This window comes from Ixodes scapularis, unplaced genomic scaffold (genome assembly GCF_016920785.2).
Source record: "Ixodes scapularis isolate PalLabHiFi unplaced genomic scaffold, ASM1692078v2 PGA_scaffold3__209_contigs__length_174095766, whole genome shotgun sequence".
NCBI classification, from domain to species: Eukaryota; Metazoa; Arthropoda; class Arachnida; order Ixodida; family Ixodidae; genus Ixodes; species Ixodes scapularis.
The window spans coordinates 41,518,614-41,544,650 of NW_024609868.1; the positions used below are offsets into that span (position 1 = coordinate 41,518,614).

Consider the following 26,037-nt stretch of genomic DNA (forward strand, 5'->3'; position numbering starts at 1 on the left):
TGACAAAAACCAGCTCTGCTGGTCCCAGCTGGGACCAGCTGGGACCAACTGCAGGTATTCCCAGCTGGGACCAACTGCTGCTGGTCCCAGCCAGAACCAACTGCAGTTGGTCGCAGCTGGAAATGTGGCCAGAAGCCAGTTCAGCTGGTTTTAGCCATTGTTGGCAGCTCATCCGCCACCGTCAGTGACAGCTGCATGGTATGGACACAATGCATGGAAATGTAATTTTATTTCAAGGTTTATAGCCTTGTGGCGCTACAGCTTCTTCTTCAACCTCTCTTCGGAACGCCTTGCGTCTTGGCACTTCTCTCTTAGCAAGTTCCCTATGTCGCAGACTACTGCAGCTGCTGCTGCAGACTGTTTGTTCTGGTCTCCCCAGAAGGAAATTGCAGCTAGAAAGAAATGTGTAATTGTTAGCAGTATATATATGTTTTGAGGACTAACCCTACTCTGGGCAGCCTCATAGGCAAAAAGTAAAATGCCACGACTCGTAAATGAGTCAATCCAACCGAGGACGAGGTGTGCTTTTATGTGCACAAAATTTGTTCTGCCAAAAGCAGGAAATGCGACAGTCAATGCCACCGCCTTAAATAATCAGTGCCTTTGGCGTTTGGCTACAATATTGAACAACGAGATGAAACAGACACACAATATATACCCAAATTGAGATTTCAATTTCCCCACAGAGGATTGGCCTAAACCAGCTCACCCTGAACAACGTCGATCTTCTCAGGTGTTAGAGGAGGCTTTGCTGGCTCTCCGGCTGCTCGCTTCTGGGGACATGTTGTTCCAGTTACGCTCCTCGTAGCAAGTACGGCGTTCGTCCAAATCGCTTGAGCTGTTTCTTTACCAACAATTGTTGGCTTTTTCCCCCGAAATATTTTTGCAGCCTGGCCACTGGAAATGACTATCCCCTTGGTCAGGTGAAACTAGAAAGTATAAAATATATTGTGAGCACAACATTTATATTATTACGTACAGTAGTTAAACATTGCTACAATAAAAGAGGAAAAGGAGCACGCTTTCTCCATATTTCTGGCCATCAATTAAAGGGCTATACTAATTTGGGAACGCATACATGTTCTTTCATTCCCTTCATTTGCATGTAGGGACTACCCAAGTGTCACTGTCAGGAAACAGATAAAGTTCTTTTATCTTCATTTTAAATTTGATTCTGTGATTTCACTAAATATATACTTGCCAATCGAATAAACAAGTATGGCATCCAATATTTAAGGAAACAATAAAATTAGCAGCATTGCATTATGCAGAGAACAAAAATAGATATAAAAATATACATTCACTTCTTGTATGTTTTGCACCCATTTTAGCAGAGGTACAAGAACAGTGTCTATACTCTTATTACGCTTGGCATTTAGGAGATAAACAGGGCTTATCCCCACAGCCAGCAATGTGCACATCAAAGATGTGTATGTCATCACAACAAAGGAGCAGGTTTAAGACCTTACTGCTCACTATGTTTGCACATGTAGCAATTACAGTTAAAAATAAGGGCAAGCTCTTACAGTTCCATCAGGAAGGTGTGTGAATGCCGGAGGAACTGAAAAAGAAAAATCATCCATACTAAAAATAAGGCACATCTTTTGGTGAGCAGGCAAAACGTGTTAAAGTGAACTACGATGCGATACTAGGACAGACAAGAGAGACACCGGAATGCAGAGCTGATTTCCGAATACTTTTAATAGCGGGACACTAACATATATGTAGCAAATAGACAAGTTCTATCTATTTGCTATAAAGTCCATACAATTGCTCGCGAAAACTGAAGCCGGTTGTACAAAATCAATTGTATGCCGGACAGCATTTGATATACTTAAGGGATGCTGGACTGAAATTTGCGTCTTCAGAAAACGAGCCAGGAGCGATAGGTGGGACACAACAAACACCATAACATCACTCACACAGCGATATCTCAAACAGATGAGCTATATTTTTTTTATAAGAAGGGCACGGTTGAACGAGGCTGACGAGGCTTTTTATCGCTGCGATTCTTATTCCCTCTCTTCGCTTCGCCATCTTGAGGAAGTGAACCGGAGCGAAGATGAGAGATAACGCGGCTTTTCAGACCATCCATTTCTATACGCAAGGGTGGTTTTTTATCCCACATCAACCAGATACTTCCAACATCTCTGCCGGTGCCTTCATAAAATAGCAATTTCATAGACACATATGTAGTTTTTATGTAGTGGCATACAAGTTATGTTGATCTGTAGTGTCAATTAAGGTCACTTCAAACACGGAATGCTTTCCTAAGGTGCTCTTGGTAATTTATGCACTTACCGGGGGCAGGGCTCTTTGCAGCAACTGCTTCAGGTCCGGCAGGACCCGCAGGTCTGGCAGGACCCGCAGGTCCTGCGCTCACTTGGCAAGCTCCAGGGGGGGGACCTTGTGACAGAACAGTGTCAGTATAAGTTGGTTGCTGCAAAGGATTCATTTCAGCAGTTGATGCACTTACGCTGTGCAGAACTGTTCTTGGTAGCTGCTGCAGTGCTGAGACAAGCTGCAGGTAGTGCACTCTTCTGGAGGACACCAGCGTCACACCTTGTGGCAGGATATGTCGTGCCTGTGAAAATTAAAGGGTACACATGCACTTCCAACTACTATAAGAGTACCTGCTATAAACAAAAGCAGCTTCAGACATTCAAGAAGCATAAAAGTGCTTACAAGGCAGTGATTCACCTTGATGGGCTGCTCCCCGCATAATGGCATCTGCTGCCGTGTCAGTGCTCGCAGCCACAGCTATTAAAATTGAAAATTCAACAAATGTTCAATACATATGCATCATATATTTACATCGATGCAGCTTTCACAAGAACTCCGATATGACAGTTAAGACTTACCTTCACTGTGCTGCTCCACCAGATCATGCTGAGCATCTGCAAGATCCTCAACTGCAACATTTGATAACATTGAATGAAACTAAATCAGCTGCAGCTTCATTTATTTGCCTCACCATATTTTATACATTTATTTGCACCATTTACAAGATGAGCTCACATTTGAAAGGTGTATGCCATGAACCAAGCCTGCCATTTATACTGTTTTATTTATGCAGGACTCACAAACTGTGGTGTTTGCAGAATCACTTACCTTCATTTCGCCTGAAATATTCGCACTCGCTGCTTTTTTCAGCTGAAAAATAATACTTAAATGTAGCGCTTATAATTAAAATGATCCACCTTAGCATGTCGTCATAAACAAACCCATGAAGCACAATGTTTTGACACAGACATGTGCTAGTAGTTACTGGCAGAATTTGTGAAATGCACTGTCCTAGTGCTAGACTTTTAGCAGAAATCTGCATAAAAGCATATATGCAGTATAATCAAAAACACACATTCAACAGCTGCACGTTAGCTGAAGAAAGGTAAGACAGTAGTAAATATTCCTGAACGTAGAGACAATTCTGGGAGTTGGCAGAGTAATTTTTCATTTCAACACTTGGAGCATAGCTGCACCTCTAGGATGTTCTTACCTTGAAATATTTTACTTTCTAAGCAGCGCTGCAGTGAGGAAACCTGCTCTTTCAAAAATTTCTTGTCCTCTTCAAGCTGTCTTGCTTTTGTTCTCCAGGCACGAGTCTCTGCTTGTGCTTGGCGCAGCTCTGTCGCTGAGCATAAAGAATCGTCTTCATCTGATGAACTGACTGACTCCTGCCGCAACCTTTTTGGGACCTGAAAAGTAAAACGTTTAACGTCAGCCTTCCCGCATCGTTAAAGACAGAAGAAGTGCTGAGCTATTACTTACTGACTGTGCCCGATGAATTCGGTCAGAAGGCCCTGCCTTGGTGCTTTTGTGGGCGTGATGTAAATGCTTTTCCAATATTTCGCTATACACAGCATTCTTCGAGGTTGTTCGCAGCTGTTTTTGCCTCTGTGACACCTGGCACATAAGAAAGGAACAACAATGTTGGAGGCAGGTATGTGCATAAATTCTTAATCACCTTTATGGCACTTATTTTCAAAAGGTTAACACGAGTTTGTAAAAATTGATTAGTGAGAGTCAGCCCATGCTGCTTCTTGGAATACTTAAATTCTGCATTAATTAGCACTGAGTTCAAAGGAGAATACCAGAGTTCACAGTTAAGTGCTGTATACAAATACATCAAAGTTGCATGCTTACCTTCTTCTGTTGCGTTTTTTTACTTGGAACATCATCGTCGGAGCTTTCCTCTAATCTTGCTTTAGGAAAAGCGATCCTCTTCGACTACTTTTTTTTTCGTGAGCTCTTCCTCGGTTTCTGTGGGTCAAGCAGCGATTCAAAAATGATTTCTTTATAGGTCATGATTAACCGAAGCATGTCTCTTTTTCCAAAAAGCACAGGCTGACTATGCAATCTGAATTCACTAACGGATGCAGTGAGGTTTGAAGCCGATAGTGATGCTATTAGTTAAAAAATTAATTTTTTGTTCATAGCATTAGGACACTAGGCACCTATACATGGCTTGCATGATATATATTATATCCGCGTCCTCCTTGCTGACAGCAGAAACCTGCCGTGAGTGCAGGGGAAGCTGCACTCACTCCTTTCAGCTCGCTCGTAATGTTTGCTTCCTGTTTGTAGAATAAGTACAAATAAAGGCTACGCTCAAGGAAAGTTTTGCCCCTAAAGAGGAGGACCAAATTACGTCAGTGCAACCTATCTGTACTGTGCGCAGATCACATACACACATTCCCTCAACCGTTTTTGATCAGCTAGTCGCAGCTTTCGCAATTATTCATGATACACGCGCCGTCCGACTTTCTTTCGGACGCCGCTTGTAGGCGCCAGTGGCCGTCGGACGGTATTCTAGACACAGCCAAAAACAAATGTAAATATCGCCAAATCCGTCGACGAAAGAAAATGTTCGAGAAAAAAAAAAAAAAAGTAACTCCGCACCGGGGATTGAACCCGGGGCCGCTTGTTTGTGAGGGAGACATTGTACCACTAAGCTACACTACAGCTTCAAAAATTTCGCTTTGCGACCTCGTTTTATAGGAGACTTTCGGACGGCACTTGAACGTGCGAGTGGAGTACCGTCGGACGGCACTTGAACGCTCTGTAGGAGTGCCGTCGGATCGTCCAAGATTTAGATACCATTGGCATTTTTTGGTGAACTCGACGGCGTCAAACTGCGTTTTGACAGGTGTACCTGTGATAAATAATGGTACGTATACGTACCGGCTAGCAGAAGGACGTGGGCACTATAAAACCCCGTGTTTTCTCCGTTGCCTTCAGAGTCTTCGTGAAACACCATGTAGGTCGACTTTTTGTCGAAATCGTCCGTGCTAGTCGGAGAGAAGCCATCGATGCTGCTTGTAGAAACGATATGCAGTCGCTTGTTGTTGTGGTCGTCCACAAATCGAACTAGCGCAAACATTTTGAAGAGCGAATGCACGTGGTCCGAGCAGAGAAAAGCAAGCAACCGTCAAAATACTAGCGGACGTGCGAATACCACAGCGCGGTGACCATGGTTGCCGCGTCCGCAACGCGTCTAAAGAATACTATATGCTAGCAATTATTAAATAATATTTTAACTTTTTAAAATAGGAACAAACTATTAGTTGACTCAAACTATGGCACATTGATACTTTAGACCCATGTTGTTGTAAAAGCGTGTTTCTATTTACTTTAGAGGAATAATTTCGCGAGTTCGCTTTGGCTTGGCTTGTCTTGACCAGATTTCTTGACCATCGGCTTTCTACAGCTTTTCTTGTGCCTGGAGCTGTCGTGGGTGATCTGCTTGATCTGCGTTTGAGTTTGCACGTGTATGCTGTGAAAATGCCTCCGCGGAAGCGGTATCTTGAATATGGAGCCGACATAGCAGACCTACCATACACAACGAAAAAAAGGTTGTTTGACGAGCGCGAAACGGACCTGCAAGCGCCTGACGAGACCGATGAGTGCACGCCTGCCGAGAGCGACGACTTATTGCCTGCCGAAAGAGATGGCGGCTCGTCTGCTGAAAGCGACGACCACTCTGTGCCTGCCGAAAGCGACGACCACTCTGTGCCTGCTGAAAGCGACGACGACTCTGCACCCGCCGAAAGCGATGACTCGCTTGCGTCAAGTCCTAGTGCTACCCGCGCCACACCACCGCCGCCAACACCACAACCCGGCGGCTCTCCAGGAACTCGGCAAGAACCGCAAGAGGAGGCCGAGCTAACCGCCAATGACCTGTTAGCGCTATCCGTGGGCTTCATCATAGAGTTCGGACTCCCGTGGAAGGCGGTCAAAACTCTACAGAAGATGATGTCCTACGTTCTGAAAAGATGCGACGTGCCGGCAACCAAGTACTTGTTTAAAAAGAACGCCGGTATCACTGTTGAGACTGCCAAGTTTCATTTTTACTGCAACGACTGCAAAAGACTAGTCGCCTCCACATCGGGTCGCCTTGCTGACCGCAACGCAGTTCAGGCCCCCTGCCCCAACTGCGGCAAACTCTGTGATGGTCGGCAGATGTTGATTGACGGCCACTTTTTTTTGAGCATGCCGATCCGGAAACAGATAACAGAGTTGCTTTCGAGAGAAGAAATTTCTAGTGCTCTAACTAAGCGCCTGCAAGAAATAGATGCTCACCACGACAATGGCAGTGATGGGATGTCGGATATTTCCGACGGTGACGCATACAAAGCCGTCCGGGAAAAGATGGATTTGCACGATTTAACGCTGACCATCAATTCCGACGGAAGTCCGCTTTTCAATTCCTCCAAATACTCGATATGGCCGGTGCAAGTGATGATCAACGAACTTCCGCCACACCTCCGGCACAAGAATGTCCTCGTCACCATGCTGTGGTATGGACAGACCCATCCCGACATGCCACGACTACTGACGGCCTTCGTTGATCAAATGGAAGACTTATCTTGTGAGGGAATTACCTGGGAGGCAGGCACAAGAACTGTTTGTTCAAAGGTATGTGCATATAGTATACAGGGCTTGCATGTGATATCAAAGCCGTCGTCCTTGCTGGTGGTAGAAGCCTGCCATTAATGCATTGGAAGCTGCGCTAGCTCGTTTTTGCTTGCTCGCAATGCTCGTTTCCCCGTTTCTACAATTAGTACAGTAAAGGGTGCGCTCTACCACCAGAAAGGACCAAAGTATGTCAGTGCAAGCTATGTGTATAAGGGCCTTTGTACCAAGCGTATTTCTTCTCTGTTCATGTGTTTCGCACTGTTTATATATTAGGATCAACGAATACCAACTCAACTTTCGACGTTACTTTGTACCAAGCTTTGTTGGCCGGCTTTTACTCACGGCAAGAATTCACATACTTTTTGGTCTCTTGAGCGGGGGATCTTTAACCAGGTTCGGTCGCAACGTGCAGATGGCAGATTAGACATACTCAGAGAAAAACTGTACCCATACGTAAAAACAGGGGCACTGCAGATAGATTAAATATAAAATGTTAAATCGTGAGTGGTATGGCGGTGACCGCAGGGGCACGTGGCTCAGTTGCTGGGTCCAATTGATATTGGTTATGCTCAGCAGTGGTCACAAGGGGAAGGAAAGAAAAGAAGGGTATCACTTTCAGCATGGCAGACGGCCGGAAAGTACAGGGACGCGGCCAGTTAACAAATTTGCATTGTATGCGCTATGTTGTGCAACATGTTGCCTCCTCATTGGCTCATTGCAAGGGTCGCAATGGCAACCTGCAGTCACGTTTTGTTGTAAGCAAATGTAGCGCAGATGTGTGAACAGGCCTTAAGAGAGCTAATTTCTTAGCTCACAGTGGTACGATGAATGCAACATGACTTTATGTTATCGATTATCTTTACTCATTTTGTTAATAGAAATATAGTTTTTATTTATTTTATTTAAATACCTGTGGTACTGTAAATGAAGCGAAGAAAAATCCAGTTTTCAAAGAGCTTGAAGTTTCCGAGCTACAGCGAGCACTCTACAATGAAAGCAATGTATTTTGGCATCGCGCGATCCGTGCCGCAAGCCACTCAGACATGGGCGACATGGTAGATCGCCGGCAAGCACTACAATATAATATAGATTATAGCGGCTCTGTGGTGCATTTTATAAGCAACTGCATTCTTTTCCTGCAGATCCATTGCTTCAGCTGCTGCGCTGATGCCCCTGCCAGGGCAATTATGCAAAATATGTTGCAGTATAATGGGCACTACGGGTGTGGATGGTGCCTGCACCCTGGAACTGTCATCAATGGTGGGGAACTTCTTCTAACAAAGCATTTGGCAAGAAAAGAAATCAAAGTGGTTCTTTATTGCCATTTTTGAGCTATGTATACTATTTGTGCTGTCTAAGTGCTCACTAAATGAGCTTGAAGCTATTCTGCCAGACATAAATGTTGTCAGTTATTGCACAAGAGGCGGCAGCATGGTGCTGTATGCAGTGGTTTCTGTGGTCTGTTTGCATTAATGTGCACCTAATTAATAAACAAGCATGCCAAAAACCCTACTACATTCAAGAGCCCGGAACACTACAATTACTGCTATAACACTGGTTTTGCATTTTAGGTTTGATTTGCCTATTACCAAATACCAGTCCTCCTTTGCGGCATTCATTTTGCCTGGTTGTAAATTATCTGTAAAAGAAAATTTGATTCATGTGGCTTACTTGCTTAACATTTAATACCTTTTGTTTTCCAAACAGGAACTGTCAAGTACACTGTTGATGAAGTGGTGGAGGACAGGGACACGGACCGGACCCTGGCACTGATGAAGAGAGCTGCTGCCAGCGACAAGCCCATCAAAGGCGTAAAGGGTCCAACACCCCTCATGAATCTCCCCAGATTTGACGTAATCTGGGGATTTACACCAGATTATATGCATTGTGTTTTGCTCGGCACAACGCGGCAGCTCACAGAGCTGTGGCTGACCAGCGTGGGAGAGGATTTCTACATTGGCTGTCCAGCACTTTTTGATGCACTTGATCAGAGGCTGCTTAGTATGAAACCACCATCATGCTTCCACAGACTGCAACGGTCGCTTTCCGTACGGAAGTACTGGAAAGCGACCGAATGGCAGCAGTGGCTGCTGTGCTTTTCTTTACCATGCTTGGATGGCATACTGCATTCAAAGTTTTTGTGTCACTTTGCCTTACTAGTAAAAGGTATTTATCTTTTGCTGCAAGACAATGTCACCAAGGGTGATGTCACAGAGAGCATCAATTGTCTCGTGAAGTTTGTTGTTGATGTCCAGGTGCTTTATGGTGAGAAGCAGATGACATTCAACATCCACCAGATGCTACACCTGTCCAAAAGTGTGCTGCACCAAGGCCCACTGTGGGCACATTCTTGTTTTGCCTTTGAATCAAATATTGGCCAGGTGAAGGAGCTTGTTACATCGGCCAAGGGTGTGCCATTGCAAATTGTTGAGCGCCTTATGATGAGAAGTTTGTTTCCTGGCCTAAAAGCCTTAGCTTGTCCTGAGACACAGTCATTTTTAAGTGGAGGCAGCGTCTCAAATCGAGGGACTGTCGCACCACTTGGCAAGCCACGGCAAGTGCCACTACCACTTTTGGAGTTGGCCCAGAGCCAGATTGGACATATTATAAGCGGTCAAGTGATGGAGCATGATAGGGTTGCGGTGTCCCAGTTTGTGTTCCATAGTGAGCAGTATGGAAGACCGAACAAAACTGACTGCACAGCTGCAATCTTACCATCCAAAGTGTACATAAAAATTAAGCACTTGCTGTCTTTTCAGGACACAAATGGACAGGCCAAGATTTTTGCCGTGTCACCTAGATTTGTAACAACACCTGTTCAAAAATGCACTCACATTGTGAAAGCGCGCCAGGTGCCTCCTGGACATGCTGCCAGTAATCTACTTGTTGAAATAGCGCCTGGTGTTGTGCCCTGTGTATACATGCACACTGGGGCGAATAGCTACTTTGTGTCTTTAGCCTTTAAGGCTCTTTTTAGAAGTGAGTAAGCTGGGTCCCTCTTCCTGTGTTGCACAAAAGAGCAGTCTCTGTAGCTCGATCCTACTTGCCAAATAAATAGAAGTTGCTTCTCGTCATCAAGTACCAGAAAAAGGCCAGTTGGTGTCTGTCTCAAATTCTTAGCTTTGCTAGCTAACTGCTTCAACTGCTGCCAGCTCTGGCCCAATCAAATTTGCCAGCTCATGCTCACGTGGCACAAATTCTAAACACTTGCTTGTTTAAGCTGTACCCCGGCTTGTCCCACCTGATCTCCAGCTCATATGCCACATGTTTTTACAACAGCGGCCAAAATATTAAAAAAAAAGGAACTTTAGAGCATTCAATATTGCGTTTAGAGCACTCAATATTGCCATTAGCTTGTCCGACTTTTCAATCACATATAGTATCAAGACTGTTCAATTAAGCACCTAATTTTACAAATGTATGTTAACTAACTTTTTAATTAGTAAAAATAAACATTTATGTTTCAACTAGAAACTTCATGGGGATCGTTGAAAACCACTAAATCAGTCAAATTTAGAAAGGTAGGCAGCGCGTGTACCGTCTCCTGAGAATGCGTCGCGCACCGCTGGATTTTTCAGTTCTCATCCACATTTTCTCTCAGAGCGGCCGCCAGGTCGGGCAAGCTAATGGTAATATTGAGAGTGCTTTAAGCATATGTTGGCCAATCTCAGCAAAAACACCTATATCAGCAGCTCCAGCTGAACCCAACTATGTGCCAGCTAAGAACCAGCTGGACAGCTTAGTGCTTGCTGGTCCCAGCTAGGTGCTTGCTGGTCCCAGCTAATTGCTTGTTGGTCCCAGCTGGTTCCAATTAAGGGCTAGTTGGTCCCAGCTGGCCCCAACTAAGGGCTAGCTGGTCCCAGCTAAGGGCTAGCTGGTCCCAGCTAAGGGTTAGCTGGTCCCAGCTAAGTTCCAGCTGGGACCAGCTGAAACCAACTGGGACCAGCTGAAACCAACTGGGACCAGCTGAAACCAACTAGGACCAGCTGGAACCAACTAGGACCAGCTAGATACCAACTGGATATTTTCTCCTGGGCAACCTTCCATTTTGTGCCGTGTTTCATTGTTGCTGGAGTTGGTACCAACTCCAACTGGGACCAATTCCAGCTGGGACCAACTCCAACTGGGACCAGTTGCAACTGGGAATTGTTCCATAAACCAGTTGCAACTGGGACCAACTGGTCCCAGTTGGACGGCTTCAACTGGGACCAGTTGTAACTGGGAATTGTCCCATAAACCAGTTGCAACTGGGACCAACTGGTCCCAGTTGAAAATTTTCGCCTGGGTACCCCATCCCGCGAGTGGAGGACCTGTTTGCTAAGCTGAGCGGAGGCGAGAAATTCAGCAAGTTGGACTTAAAAGATGCATACCTACAAGTTAAACTTGATGAGAAGTCGTCACAACTGGTTACCATCAACACTCCACGAGGTCTGTACCAGTACACTCGCCTGCCGTTCGGTGTGACCTCTGCACCATCGATCTTTCAACGAGAGATGGAGAACCTATTGCAAGGACTTAAGCACGTCGTTGTATATTTCGACGACATTCTCGTGACAGGGCGAAACGATCAAGACCACCTGGAAAACCTGAACCAAGTGCTGAGTCGGCTGCAGCAAGCTGGGCTGAAGCTGAAGCTGTGCAAGTGCGATTTCTTGGTTCCCCAGGTTAAATACTTGGGTCATGTCGTTAGCTCTGCGGGATTCCAACCAAACCCAGAAAAGACTGACGCAGTACTGAAAGCTCCAAGGCCTACCGATGTAAAAACGCTGCAGAGCTACCTGGGACTGGTCAATTTCTATCGTCGGTTCCTGCCTAACTTGTCCAGCGTTCTACATCCGTTAAACCATCTTCTGGGGGCAAAGACGCCTTGGACTTGGGGTGCGGACCAGGAACAGGCTTTTCGTCAGAGCAAGGAGTTACTGCTGTCTGCCGCGGTATTGGCGCATTATGACCCGAAGAAAGCAGTGGTGCTTATCTGCGATGCGTCGCCGTACGGAATTGGGGCTGTCCTTGCTCACCGAGAAGATTCAGGTGCTGAGAAACCAATTGCGTTTGCATCTAGAGGTCTTCTGCCGGCTGAGCGCAACTACAGTCAGCTTGACAAGGAAGCCCTGGCTCTGATATTTGGTGTGACTAAGTTCCGGCAATACCTGTGGGGCCGTGACTTCGAAGCGGTCACAGACCACAAGCCCTTGCTGGGGCTGCTTGCTGCGGACAAGCCTGTACCTGAGACCTGTTCGCCACGGGTGCTACGTTGGGCACTGATGCTGTCGGCTTACAGCTACAAGCTAAAGTACAGACCTGGTTCACACATAGCAAATGCGGATGCCTTGAGTAGGCTGCCGCTGCCAGTTCCTCCATGTTCCATCGAGCGGCCAGCCGAGGTATTTATGCTCGAGGGGGCCTATCCTCGCGTACTACTTGCGTCTGTCGTGGCTGACGCCACTTCAAAAGACTTGATTTTGTCGAAGCTTCGAGATCATTTGTGGTCCGGAGCTGAGCTGCATGACCCAGACTTAAAACCGTACGCTCCTCGATCAACTCAGCTGTGCGTACAAGAGAACTGTATCCTGTTGGGGTCAAGAGTCGTCATCCCAGGATCCTTACAACCAGAGGTTCTACGACTCTTGCATGAAGGTCATCCAGGGATCGCCAAAATGAAGGCCGTGGCTAGGAGTCATGTATGGTGGACATCATTAGATGAAGACATTGCGGCTACAGTGCGGGGATGTCGTGTGTGTCAAGAAAACCAGCGACTCGCACGACCAGCACCAATGATGCCATGGCCATTCCCAGAAAAGCCATGGTCTCGTCTTCATATCGACTTTGCTGGACCAATGAAGAACCGATATCTACTCATCGTGGTCGACGCCTACTCAAAATGGATTGAGGTCGTTCCTGTGTCCACGCCGTCGGCAGAAGCCACGATCCCTTGCCTGCGTGTGATGTTTGCCTGTCACGGACTACCAGACCTCGTCGTATCCGATAACGGGCCGGCATTTGTAAGCGGTAGCTTTAAGAACTTCCTTCAACAAAATGGAATAAGGCAGATTCTAACACCACCGTATCACCCAGCGTCAAATGGAGCCGCTGAGCGAGCGGTTCAAACCATAAAGTTGAAGCTGAAGAAGGCAGCTGATGGAAGTTTCCAATGTCAGCTGGCCCGAATCCTGCTCAACTACAGAACTACACCTCATGAAACCACAGGGTGCACTCCGGCGGAGTTACTGATGGGCCGCAAGTTGAAGACTGCTTTGGCTCTACTTCACCCGGACCTGAGGTCAAGCGTATCGAAAAAACAACTCATCCAGAAGATGGCGCACGACAGGGGTGCTCGACTGATACCAACTGTCCAACCGGGTGATGCCGTGTATGCGAGAAATTTTCGACAAGGTCCACCATGGGTACCAGCAACTGTGATCGACACTCCAAGTGACCACATCACAGATATCGCACTCCCAGATGGTCGGTGTTGGAGACGTCATGAAAGACATCTGCGTCCTGACCTATCCCAAGCTAGGGCATCATCGGGTCCGCGACCAGAGCCGGTGGATCAGGCCGCTCCTCCTAATGGGAATGTGCCTGTACCACTAGAGGATTCTGCCCAAGCGGTACCTCAAACCGTAACAGCTGAATACCAGCATGACGACACTCAGCCTGTTCCTGGCATTCCGCTACCAAGGAGTCCTGGTACTCCACTACCGAGGAGAAGTAATCGAGCACGAAAACCTCCTGTGCGCTTTTCACCGTGAAAATCGGTGGGACCTTGGCTCATTTTTGTTAGGGGGGGGAGGAATGTGATAGACAGCCAGGTGGCGCCCCTGCACACCTGGTATATAAAGAGCATGTCGCACGAGATTAAAACAGTTGAACACCGGGCAAGCTTGCGTGCACTTGTCAATGCCCCGCTGTCCCGGGAACTCGCCGAACATTACAGGAACACTCAGAGACATATTGCACGAGCACCGACACCTGCAGATGGTCCCCACATGAGAAGAGTGAGACAAAGTTGGTGAAACGGACATTGTTCACCGCCCCTACCACTGTGGGTGCTGCTTCCTTTATCTCCCGGTTTCGTGCTGACTCGATTCTCAGTCGTGTGCTAAACCAGACAATTTTTTGTTTGTTTAATGCGTGGAGTTACAGTTACAGTTACCCAATACAAAAGAAACAGTCTTACAGTTACAAGTTACCAGCAGTAAAGAATAACTCGTTACCAAAAAGTAACTCTAGTTACCAGTACGCATTACTAGTAGCAAGTTACTGCCCAAGACTGCTTGTCATGCACGGTCTGGATACGAGTGCTTCGCTTCGCTCTTACCAGCGCTTTGGTCGTATAAAAAGTGGCCTTTGGAGCGTCATCTTCGATGCCGCTCATCAAAAGCATTGGCTTATCAATTATTGCAAATAAATTATGCACATCAAAATGCTGAAATGGCAAATCACACTAAAAAAAAGAAACACCCTTTGGGTTTAAATTTTTCTAATTTCTCAGTTTACCTTTCTTCTTACTGTATAGTGTAACAAATAAAATAATATTGTTTTGGTTTGTGATTTCTTAAGTCCAATTTTTGTACTGTGACGAGAAAGTAACGGCGTTACTCTTTTTGCAGTAACTGTAACATTTTACTTTTTGAAGCCGGTGACTGTCACTGTAACAGTGTTACTTTTCCCCCCTAGGTAACTGTAACTGTAACACTGTTACTTTTTGCTGTTAACGTGCCCACGACTGATGACTAGGTTCAATTTCTTTGTTATGCTGTGGTAGTAAACACCGGGCCGTGGGAACAAGTTCAAATAAAGTACCCCTTATAGTTTGATCTCCTGCTCATCGTATTATCGGGCACCGAACAATGGTTCTGAGCACTGCGACACTTTGCGCCCCATACTGCTCGACATTTAGAGTCTTTACCCAAAAGGAGACTTTGCTATCTTTGACGACTTAAATTTTCCAAACATTGACTGGGTTCATCTTACCACGAGCAGCTCGAATGCTGCGCGAGAGTTTTTCATGTTTGAATTTTAACCTCACCCCAGTTGTTGAACAACCCACCCGTGGCGACAATATTCTTGACCGTACCCTTACAAGCACACCAGAAATAATAAAAACTGTCAACTGTGTTGCTGGCTTAAGTGACCACGGCATCTTGATCATCGAGTTATCTATCCCTGTGCCGACGCTGAGCCCAACTGTTCAAACAATTCGTGAGCTATAACAAAGGTGATTACTACGTCACCATAAATCGGAACGTGTCATTGTTCTATCAGTTGTATGTCGAAAACCTTTGTTCAAGATCGGTGGAAGAAAACTGGTTACTATTTAAGAACAAACTTAATAATCTAACTCAGCAGTTTGTTCCGAATGTTATTGTAAACAGCGACGGGCATAACCCCTGGTACAATAAAACTTCACGATCATTATAAATAACAACAAGAAGCGCATGTATAAAAGAGCTAAAAGAGTAAATAATAACAAAGTCTGGGACGATTATTTTTCATGTCTCAAATCTTGTACAGAGCGTAAAGTTGACGAAAAAGAAGTTATTTTCTTTGAACCTGCAAGAATTCTGCTAAGTAACCCCCAAAAGTTCTGGAAGGTATTTTCACCCAGAGATAATACTGACTCTATCCGACTAAAGAATGAAAATGTAAACGCCGTGTGAGCCACATTTCACTACCGCTTTAAATAAGTATTTCTCTTCCGTACTATCAAACGAAAGCATTGATCATATATTAAGTTTGCCTTGCTCTGGTTTTGAGTCCATGGCCCCCATTGACACTAACATTTCTGCTTCCAGAATGCTTTGACTTATAGAAGGGTTAAAACTCTCATCTTCTGGTCCAGACAATATTAGCCCCAAAGTTCTTAGCAACACCAAAGTAATATCTGTGAATTCCTCAGATTCATATTTTCTTAGTCATCACAGCAGGATTGCCTATACTCCGTTTCACCTTCAGTCCGAGCGCAGCAAACGCTAGGAGCTATCCCAGCCAATTCAGCGTTGAGAGAGTGTCATGTGACCTTGAGCTCCCTGCGTCGCTCTGGCCAACCGAAAGGTCACGCGATTTTTTCCCGACGTACAGTCGGACTGAAGGTGGAACGGAGTACACCATTGGACTGGAAGCTGGGGTAGGTCATTCCGGTCTTTAGAAGCGGTGATCGTGTGCTGGACTCAAACTACCATCTCATATCATATTTTTTACAATCATCAACATGGATTTCGTAGAGGTTTTTCATGCGAGACGCAACTCTTTGAACTCAAACACAAGTTAATCACTAACCTTGACTCGCAGGGCCAAACCGATGCTGTATTCCTTGACTTCTCGAAGGCATTCGAAAGAGTTCCCCATCGTCATCTAATTTCAAAACTTTCTATCCTGGGTATTGACCCTTTGGACCTTTCTTGGATTCGTGACTTTCTCTTTTCTCGCACTCAGTTCACTGTGGCTAACAACCATATGTCAGATATTACTAACGTTATATCTGGGGTTCCACAGGGGGCATTACTAGGTCCACTACTGTTTCTTATTTTTATTAACGACTTATCAATTGTAGTCTGTCTCTTCGCTTACGATTGTGTCCTATATTGCAAAATTACTTTGTCTGATGACCATTTGAATCTTCCGAGTGACCTTGACCTGATTCATGCCTGGTGCTCCAAATGGCTAATGTCATTAAACATGTCAAAATGTAAATTACTTCGCTTTACTTGGAAACATGTAACATCATATTTTTCGTATTCCATTGGCTCTGGACTAATCATCTCTGCCTGCCTCCATCTATAAATATTTTGGTGCAACACTACCTAATCACTTAACCTGGAATAAACACATTGAAACAGACTTAGCAGAGGCTTTGCGCACTCTCGGGTACATCAAAAGAAATCTCAAGGCGCCACCATCTCATCTCCGGAAAATGGCATACGAGACTTACGTTGGACCAAAGTTGGAGTTTGCAGCAGCAATTCGGAATGCTCATCAAATTTATCCCATTAACCATCTTGAGTCAGTTCAAAATCGCACGGCCAGGTCGATTTTTGATGACCATTACCGAAGAACTAGTGTCTCTGCACTGAAATGCCCGCTGTATAAGTCGTGCCACAAGATATATCATGCTTAACCCCATTTCATAAAATTTTCTATTATAATCCAATGCTTCATAACTCACTCGTACTTCCTCCTTGAAGAGCATCGTCTCGACTAAATCACCCATGTCACGTATCTCGGATCACAAACTACTTCAACCAATCAAAAAGAGAGAGAGAATAAACTTTTATTCTGAGCGTTTCAGCACGGTGGTCTGTGCCGGAAGGAAGGGCTTCCCTTTTCACGAGATACTATATGCTGCCTTATCTGCCTGGCCCCTGTTGACTAATTGGAGCTGATCCTTCAGGGCGGGGCTGGACAGCAAGTTCTCCCATCGCTCTACAGGGGAAAGGGTGTGGGTGGTGGGTGGTCTTGATTGAATTTACACTCACATATGTTGTGGCGGAGGGCTCCTATCTCTTGGCATAGTGGGCAGTTCCCACTGTATTGAGCGAGGAACATATGCGACTGAGTAAAAGGGGGTGAGGGAAGGACCCCGACTGAATTTTCCTATACGCTACCTGTTCCTCCAGCGTTAACTTAGGATGCGGGGCTGGCAGTCTTCGCCTTTCTTTGCAGTAGGATGCGACTAGCATTTCCTATTAGGTGACCATGGGTTGGTCCTGCACCTCTTCCACGGCTGTGGCCCGGTAAGTCAGTGCACGGGCCTGCTGGTGAGGAAGTTTGTTGCCCTCTACCACGGAGGGGGCAGGCACCCATTCAAATTCTATGGGCTCCTTTGGGGGTCTTTTGTTTTTGAGCACCTGCAGCGCTTTTCAGGACACCAGGCTCGACTGGAAGCTCCGGTATGCTTGGTGTGAGTCGGTGATTACCCTGGTTTTGCCCGGCAATAGGTAACCCCGTCTTGTTCCGCAATGCTTCGATTACTCTTTTAGCAAGTGTATTTATGTACCAGTTTTATTTCACACACACTTGTTCTCACTGTTTATATTACTCACCAGCCCTGTAGGTATCAGCCACCTGTCTGTTCATATGTTGATCTTTTGTATTTTTCATGTAATTCCCCCCCCCCCCCACACACACACCTTATGTAATGCTCCTGTTGGGACCTTTAAAGTTACAATAAATATATATATAAAGCTTCCAGCAGCATTGGAAGAATTTAGGAGCGGGGGTGGGGGCAACCAGTTTGAATTCCTGTGCCGACGTGACGTCACACATAACTTGAGCACATTCTATAACATTCCCACCCATCTGATCGGCATTCCTAATCAGTTTTATTTCCATATGTTCATTGACAATGTAAGCCAGTTTTAGATACTATACTTTTATAGTATTACTTTTCCGTACTTCTCATTGCAACGTTTTCATGGCGAGCATACTGTTCCCAGCTGCAGATCACGACAGCCGCGCACAAGTAGAGCCTCAGTTTGGGCATCTAGGACGTAGTACGTAGCTGTTGCGCGTCTTGTACGCACTGCAAGATCTGCGTAAAACGATCCAAGCTTCTTTCAGCAAGCGCTGTGACCCAAGGGGGTATCGGAAGTCGAGTGTGTTAGCGCACCGCAGCTCGTACGGCGAAAGGTCCCGCTGCCAGGGACCCCCACCCCTACCCGTTTCGATCTGTTGTGAGGCACAGACCCCAGGCTAGCAGTCGTACTGTAGTGGCTAAATTTTCTCATCTACAGCCTGAAACGGTGTCGCCAGAACCTAGACAGGCCGATCGCACGCTATTTAAAATAGTGAACGTCTTATTTTCTTCCGCTGTGCCCAAAACATGCGATTGAAAGACCAGCGGACAGGCTACCACTCTTGCCTTCGAATCGCTCGGGAGTCGGGCACCTGCATTTGCACCATGATCGAAGAACCAGAAAGAAGCGATGTCAAATCACATCGACACAGAATCACTCTAAGCTTCCTTGCTTGTGCCCTTCAGCTCTGCGCGCCGTCAGCCGTATCAACGCTAATCACAATTAATTAACGCCTGCCGCGCGCGTTCCGCCGCTCATACAAACAACAACAAACAATCAGGGTGTTATGCTGCAGAAAGTTACTTCCGCCAGTTTTAGCGAAATGCGGAGCTCAACCCCTGCTCAGCCGACGTTATTCAAGGTATTGAATTTGGCGTAAGGGTAGTGTGTTTGGGGTATGCGAAAAAGACTACGGTATTGACTATGGCGTACGCCGAAATGACTACGGTATTGATTTTGGCGTACGCCAAAACCACTACCGTAGTCGGAGCGGAGGGGTAGTGAGATCGGCGTCCTACACCGGCACTCGTAGCTTCTCGCCGTCGCTCGTCTCGTTGATCGCTATATTGCTTACATGCCGTTCAGAAAGGCGCTCTAAGTGCTTAACATTGCATTGGGACTAGCCTCGCATCCAACCGTAACCAGTCCTGACTTTCTTTAAAGCCGCACAGGTAGAAGTTAACATCGTACATACATCGCTTTCAAGCATGGCTCCTCGTTCATTGCTCGATTTACTCCTCGTTCATTGCTCGATTCACATTTTCGGTAAATGACAAACCGCAATGAAGCACAATTATTCTAGTTCAAAATTGTCACGAACACTTGGCACGCATGCTTACACTGTAGCGCACCAAACGTAATTTAAAAGTAGAACGAAAACGGGACGAGATTCGCTTACCGTTTCACGGAGACAGACGCCTTAGGATCCCAGGCCTAAAGAACTCGGAAGTCGCCGGCGGTCCGGAGATCGGACGAGGCGAGCCGACCGCGCTGACCCAGGCCGACCACACCTGGTTGAACTATGAGAAACGCCGTCGAGTTTAGAACCAGAGATGCAGTAGAAACGAACCGCAAAACATCTGTCCCGTAACCGTAAACGAGCCAACGAACCACATCGCTCTATCTTCGCCATTGTTCGCCATCTCCGCGACGACCGGAAGTGGAGGCCGCGAAGTTAGAAAAGCCGCTGCAGCGGAAGCACCGAAGCCACTGGGCGGAAGCCTTAAGTTTCGGTTTCGGTTTTCTCCAACGCCGGCTACGGTCGCTACGGTTGCGGGCTGGTGAGTTTGTGGCTGGTTGCGAGGACGCGAGGGGCCACGAAAAGACGCCGAGTTTGCCGAGTACGAGCAACGGGCCGTTTGCCGCTGTCGACCGGCGATGCGGTATCCGTGGCTTGGTGTTACGATCGGTTTCTTGCCGTGCACGTTAACTCAAAGTTTGAAGTTCCGCAGTTCCGTTCCGGCACCAGCCGCACCACGTTTTCAGGCGCATCGCACGTGGAGTCCTTTCGACGCATTCAGTGGAAGTAAAGATCGTGTCCGCTGTCTTCGGTGCTGTGGAAGAAGTTGCGAGACGGAAGAAGCATCAAAACCAAGGCGTTTAGGACTCCAGGCCGGGCCGCCAGTTCACTCTGAACGAGAGGCGACGTGTGTGCGCACGCTTTGAGGAAGCCTCCGCGTTTCGCCGCGCAAGACCTCGCCGATCGCGACCGGACCAACCGGACCCCGAGTCCGAGAGGCTCTTGCGCAGCCAGGAACGGCACCGAAGTAGGAGCTGCTCGTTCTGCGCTACCATGCAGTGCTCTACAGTGCTCGGAGCTCTCGGTGTCATTCGTGCTTGCACTGAAGCCATTGTGACCCCTTCAAACGCGCAAGTCTTACTTCGCAAAGGTTTGGACGGGGCCGCCCTCACCGAGCAGCTCCTCTATATTCCGCTTACTTATGACCGCAACAAAAGCTTGCGTTTGTTCTCGGGAAAAAAAATTGCGGGACCGCTCTCCGCGCCGCCGACGAGGTTGGCCGCCGCCATGTTCTCAGCTGTTCACTCGCTCCCGCAGCGAGCGCCTTGCGATTATGCTCCCCGTTCCAAAATGCGATGCGCTTTGCGCATTATGCCGTTTACATGACCATATATTGAATGCGGCAACTGGATTGAATGCGACTAAGTCGCATTCATGTAAACGGCTGCGTTCATCAAGTGTTTGCTGCCAAAACACCGACTTTGCAACCAGAACTGTGAAGACTGTGCAGTTGCTCACGTTGGCAAGGAGCTCATTCTGCGTTGGTATGCGGTAGTATTCGGATTTGGTTGCATTCTTCAGTTGTCGGGGGTCCAAACACAGACTTAATGAGCCAACTTTTTTGTGACAACAACCAGGAGGAAAACCCAATTTGTCGGTTCTGTAAACTTTGTGATTAACCCCTTCATTTCCATTTGGTCAAGTCCATGCTTCACTTCGTCTTGAACAGCATGAGAAACCTTCCTAGGAGATGTGATGGTGAGCACCGCATCATCTTTGAGCGTGATGGAGACAATGCCAGGCAGCTGCCGATTCCTTCGAAGACATCGGAGAAGGAGTCTAGAATAGCCTGGGTGGTGCTGGGAGGGGAACAGTTTTTTCTGGTTGTGCCATTGGTTTGCTCACTGTTCACCGAGTGCACTCTGTTGAGGCAAGTGATCAGCTGGAGGTCCTGGCATGCAAATTCCCCAAGGACTGGGACTACGTCTTTTTTGTCACCAGGTATGTCAAAGTATGGCTCTCGCCTCTGACGAGTAATCTAAGTGTGCACTCACCCAAGATTGAGAGTCGACTGCCGTCGAATCTAGAAACTCTCACATTTGACACGGTAAGTGTTGGCTGTTATTCGCACTTTACGAGTGTGCTCTGTGGAATAACGTTAAGATTACCTCCTGTGTCGAGCCTGAAAACAGCATCCAGCCCATTGATGGTAATGGTTTCAGACCATTCAGATGTTACGTGGGGCTTCTTCACGGTCAGGCTACCAGGGCAGACGGGTTCAGTATCCAAGGTAGACACTCCGTTGTTCTTCGAGCCGCGCCCACGGCGTCTCTGGCGGCACACTGACGCAGAGTGCCCGAATTCCTGGCAGAAGTAGCAGTCAGGCACGTAGCCAGGGTGGAGGCCCATGGGGCCCGGGCCCCCCCTGAAATCTTTCATTTTGCCGGAACCCCCCCCCCCCCCCCCTTCCCTCCGAACCAAAATTCTGGCTACGTGCCTGGTAGCAGTTGCTTCTATACGCTCGGCAGTTACGTGGTAGATGACTGGCGCCACATCTTGAGCATGTACGCTGGGCGCGTTGGGTATGTTGAGCAGGGTCGCTGGTCTGTGGCTTCGTGCGATGAGTGCTGATGCGAGGTGTGTTGCTTTACTGTCTTCCACGGCGAGAGCCGTAGAGAGTCAGACGTTCCACCGTTCGCTCTCCCTGTTTATCCTGGACGTCACGAGCATGTTGCTTGGAGATTTTGGCAGCATTGCATGCCGATATAATCTTGTCTAGTGTCAGTTTCGGCACTCGGAGAAGTCGCTTCCGCAGCGCATCATCTCTGATGCACACAATGATGCAATCGCCGAGTGGGCTCTTTTCTTGTTGTCCAAGCTCGCATTTACGTGCTTGTAACTTCAACGCATTCACAAAGTCAACGATGGTTTGTCCTGGTTGCTGCACCATCGTGTTTGTAGTGGTCGCTATTTGTGAGTTGGTCCAGCTAGTGGCGCCCTCTTAGTGTAGAGGGGGGGGGGGGGGGGCGTGCGTGTTTTTAGAAGAAGTAAAGGAGAGTTCTTCACGAGCAGCCGTCGGTGTCGGATGTCTTTTACTGAGCTGCGCCTCACAGGGCTTGAGAAGTAGGCTCTGAACCCTACATGGTGTCAGAAGTGGGGTCTGGCAAGCTCTGATAGCACAACCGATTCCACACCCTGGAGGGGCATCGCTTTACGCCAGCCTGACAGCTTCGACTTTTCGAACGCGGAACCCTGGCCCTCCTTGCTATCACGGTATGAAGAGTACGTCTTTGCATCTGGTCTTCCTCGGCACCTGAAGATGTTCAGGTACGTCTGCTACTCTACTGCATGGAATGGAGGCGCGACGCTTGCTGCAGCCCCTTCCGCTGTCCGCTGAGGTGGTGGGCACGGCTGCACTGCCACGATGAAGTCATCTACCCTGCAGCTCTACTTAGTTAAAAGCTGTTGCTGTTGCTGACGTTGCCTGCTAAATTGCCGGAACCATCGTGCTCGCCGTAATCACAGCGAGCAAGGAAACACCGAGATTCGGCCACTATCGCGGATCAGCGTTTGCTGACGCGGGTTTCGGCGAAGAGGACACGGTCTGGACGAATTTTCCATCCCTCACGCTGCGTGGCAACGAAGCGCGAAGAACATCAATATCAACTAAGCTTCGACCTACAAAAGAGGCGACACCGCTCCACTGTGCTTGTGGGCACGGTTGTACTGCCATGATGAGGTCATCTAAGTTGCCGCTCCACTTCATTATACAGCTGTTTCTGTTGATGACGCTGCCTGCTGAATTGCCGGAACCATCGTGCTCGCCGTACGTCATCACAGCGAGCAAAGAAACACCGAGCTTCGGCCACTATCGCGGTTCAGCGTTTGCTGACGCGGGCTACGGCGAAGAGGACACGGTCTGGACGAATTTTTTGCATCCCTCACGCTGCGTGGCAACGAAGCGCCAAGAACATCGACATCAACTGAGCTTCGACCTACAAAAAAGGCGACACCGCTCCACTGGGCTTGTGGGCACGGCTGCACTGCCATGATGAGGTCATCCAACCTGCCGCTCCACTTTGTTATACAGGTTGGTACGGTTGAATGTGACTCTGTAAAAAACGATGATTTGTTTTTGGTAGTGCTGCCGTGCCTGGAAGCAGCTTTGAAGCGTTTTCTAGACCTGTTAGTGCTTTGCGGTGATATCGAAGAAAACCCTGGCCCAACTAATGCGGAATCGAATGTGTTAATAACCACCCTTCAAACTACTGTTCAACCGTTTAAGACAAGGTATGACGCACTGAGACAGAAAGTAAGCGAACTTTTCGAGGAGCGTACAAATGACAAAAAAGAATTATCAGAATAGACAGAACATGTGTGCACGCTAGAAAAAGAACTCGCTGTCTCTAGGGCAGATCCGCTGGTGACGCAAAACAACGATTCTAAGTTAGAAGCTGCGCATGCCGAGCTCTCTGTTCTAAAAACGCGCTGTAATGATGTAGAAAGCCGCTCACGCAGATCAAACATAGTATTCTTCGGACTGAAAGACAAAGATAAAGAAACGTGGGCGGAATCAGAATTCCTTATCGTGAAACTTTGCACCGACAAAATCGAAATAAATCTAAATCCCCTAACCATTGATAGGGCGTCTCGAATCGGCACGTACAATGAAAATAAGAAAAGGCCGATCATAGTGAAATTTTGCTTTTTCAAGCATAAAGAGTCAGTACTGGCTTCCGGTTATAAACTTAAAAATAGCGGCTTCGCCGTTAATGAAGATTTTCTGAGGCCCGTTCAGTTGGCAAGAAGAAAGCTAGTTGAATTCACAAAAACACAGGACTGTCGATTCAAGCTGCGAATGGACCGACTATATATTGATGACAAATGCTTTATGTTTGACCTTGAGAGTGAATGTGTCTGTGAGGTCGTCAAATAACAACCAAAAAGACCTACTGAAGTTCCCTTAGCATGGAGTGTATTATCATCCTTGCAATATGGCACCATACAGGATAAATCTGCAAATCACGCGGTGCACTTTGGCTGTTCCGGTTCAAATGGCAGATCAAGACAAAAAAGAAGCACTGCTAATGGACATTTGGACGTTGGAACAGTAATGGTCATAAATTGCCGTAGTATTAAAAATAAGGTGGATGAATTTATGGGCTTACTTCAGACAGTTAAACCTGTGATTGTCTTAGCTACAGAGTCTTGGTTGGATGCCAGTGGTCGTTTCAAGCGAAGTGTTTCCAGATAATTATACAGTATACAGGAAAGATAGAAACCTACGTGGTGGAGGTGTTCTCATTTTTGTGGATAAGAATATTCCTACCACGCCGATACTCATTCCGGATGTTAACATATAAACAGTGTGGTGCCAAATGTCTGTTAATGGTAAACATATTTCAGTGGATGTTTTTTATCGTCCCCCAAACGAGGGCAGCGAAGTTTTAGAAGAACTAACAGATATAATCCTTGAGGCTTCTAAGGAATGTGTTCTTTTGGGTGGAGATTTTAATCTTCCTGATTTGGTGTGGGACAATGGCAAGGCCCACGGCTCGGGAAGCTGACTTCATACTAAATTTAATGCCATTCCAGAAATGTTCGATTTAACACAAAATGTCACAGAGGAAACACGTCTTTTAAATATTTTAGATCTTCTACTTTGCCATTTGTCGGGTACAATTGACAATGTTTGCGTAATACAGCTGGTATTTCAGATCATAGGGTTGTTACAGGCAGCGCAAGCTCTGTTACAAAGCTAGCGCTGCTGTTAGTCAAGAAAGGAGAGTATTATTATGACAAAGGAAACTATGATGCCGTAAGAAATGAATTTGCTCTTTTCTTGCCATATTTCTTTAAACAAGCAGATGATATTGGCATTGATGAGCTCTGGAACATCTTTAAGCTCAAGGTTTACGAGCTTGTTGTCAATTGCGTTCCCTCGGGAATACAATCTTCTAAAACTAAAGACAAACCTTAGGTGACGAAAGAGATAAAAAAAAATTATTAAGCGAAAACGAAGAGCTTATGTACGATTCAGAGATAACGGGGGAGTAGCCAACAGGTCCAGCTTAGAGTAAAGTGACACCCTTTTTAAACCGGCAGTTAGGGGAGCAATGGAAAAGTACTACGAAAAGTTAGGCGCAGAACTAAAAATGCACCCTAAAGGGTTTTGGAAGGCAGTTAAGGTAAATAAGAAGGACAATACGTCTGTTCCTCCACTTCTATTAAATGACCAGCTGATAGTGGACGATAGCAGCAAAGCTATGTGTCTAAATAATTACTTTGAATCAGTTTTTTCGAAGGCTACTAGGACGATATGTTACCCTACTGTGCGATCTGTAATGGAACACGCGATGTCACCGGTAGAGATTACTTACAACTGTATAGCTTTATTACTAAGAGATCTTGATGTAAAGAAATCATCCGGGCCTGAAAATATTTCTCCGCTTATATTAAAGAATTGTTCCGTGGGGATAGATGATGTGTTCCGTGGAGATAGATGTGTGCTTTACAAAGGATCAAAAGCTTCCAGCAGACTGGAAAAATCGCAAATGTTGTACCAATACACAAATCACGATCCAA

The 26,037-nt window shown here is 46.7% G+C and overlaps 2 protein-coding genes and 1 pseudogene across 2 annotated transcripts; 2 read left to right on the forward strand and 1 right to left on the reverse strand.

Annotated features, from left to right (window-relative positions):
• Positions 1–220: 220 nt before the first annotated feature.
• LOC115310953 lies at positions 221–4,217 on the reverse strand. Its single transcript, XM_040222965.3, has 11 exons — positions 4,144–4,217; positions 3,769–3,903; positions 3,497–3,695; positions 3,112–3,153; positions 2,862–2,912; positions 2,686–2,760; positions 2,477–2,584; positions 2,302–2,406; positions 1,527–1,561; positions 710–929; positions 221–392 (listed from the first exon to the last, which is right to left on the reverse strand). Exons 6-11 carry the CDS (start codon positions 2,720–2,722, stop codon positions 256–258), a joined length of 642 nt encoding a protein of 213 aa, XP_040078899.1. The 5' UTR covers positions 2,723–2,760; positions 2,862–2,912; positions 3,112–3,153; positions 3,497–3,695; positions 3,769–3,903; positions 4,144–4,217; the 3' UTR covers positions 221–255.
• A 1,564-nt stretch (positions 4,218–5,781) lies between these two features.
• Positions 5,782–10,195, forward strand: LOC115308567. Its single transcript, XM_029966522.3, has 3 exons — positions 5,782–6,915; positions 8,058–8,175; positions 8,623–10,195. The coding sequence occupies exons 1-3, from the start codon at positions 5,782–5,784 to the stop codon at positions 9,900–9,902; spliced, it is 2,532 nt and encodes an 843-aa protein (XP_029822382.2). The 3' UTR covers positions 9,903–10,195.
• Positions 10,196–13,557: 3,362 nt separating this feature from the next.
• On the forward strand, positions 13,558–24,277 carry LOC120850470 (annotated as a pseudogene).
• Positions 24,278–26,037: the final 1,760 nt, after the last annotated feature.

Coding starts and splice junctions, on each gene's coding strand:
- LOC115308567 (XM_029966522.3), top strand. CDS start 5,782: ATGCCTCCGCGGAAGCGGTATCTTGAATATGGAGCCGACATAGCAGAC. Junction 6,916..8,057: donor CAAGAACTGTTTGTTCAAAG/GTATGTGCATAT, acceptor CTTTTCCTGCAG/ATCCATTGCTTCAGCTGCTG. Junction 8,176..8,622: donor CCCTGGAACTGTCATCAATG/GTGGGGAACTTC, acceptor TTTTCCAAACAG/GAACTGTCAAGTACACTGTT.
- LOC115310953 (XM_040222965.3), bottom strand. CDS start 2,722: ATGCGGGGAGCAGCCCATCAAGGTGAATCACTGCCTT. Junction 2,407..2,476: donor CAAGAACAGTTCTGCACAGC/GTAAGTGCATCA, acceptor TTCTGTCACAAG/GTCCCCCCCCTGGAGCTTGC. Junction 393..709: donor GAAGATCGACGTTGTTCAGG/GTGAGCTGGTTT, acceptor ATTTCTTTCTAG/CTGCAATTTCCTTCTGGGGA.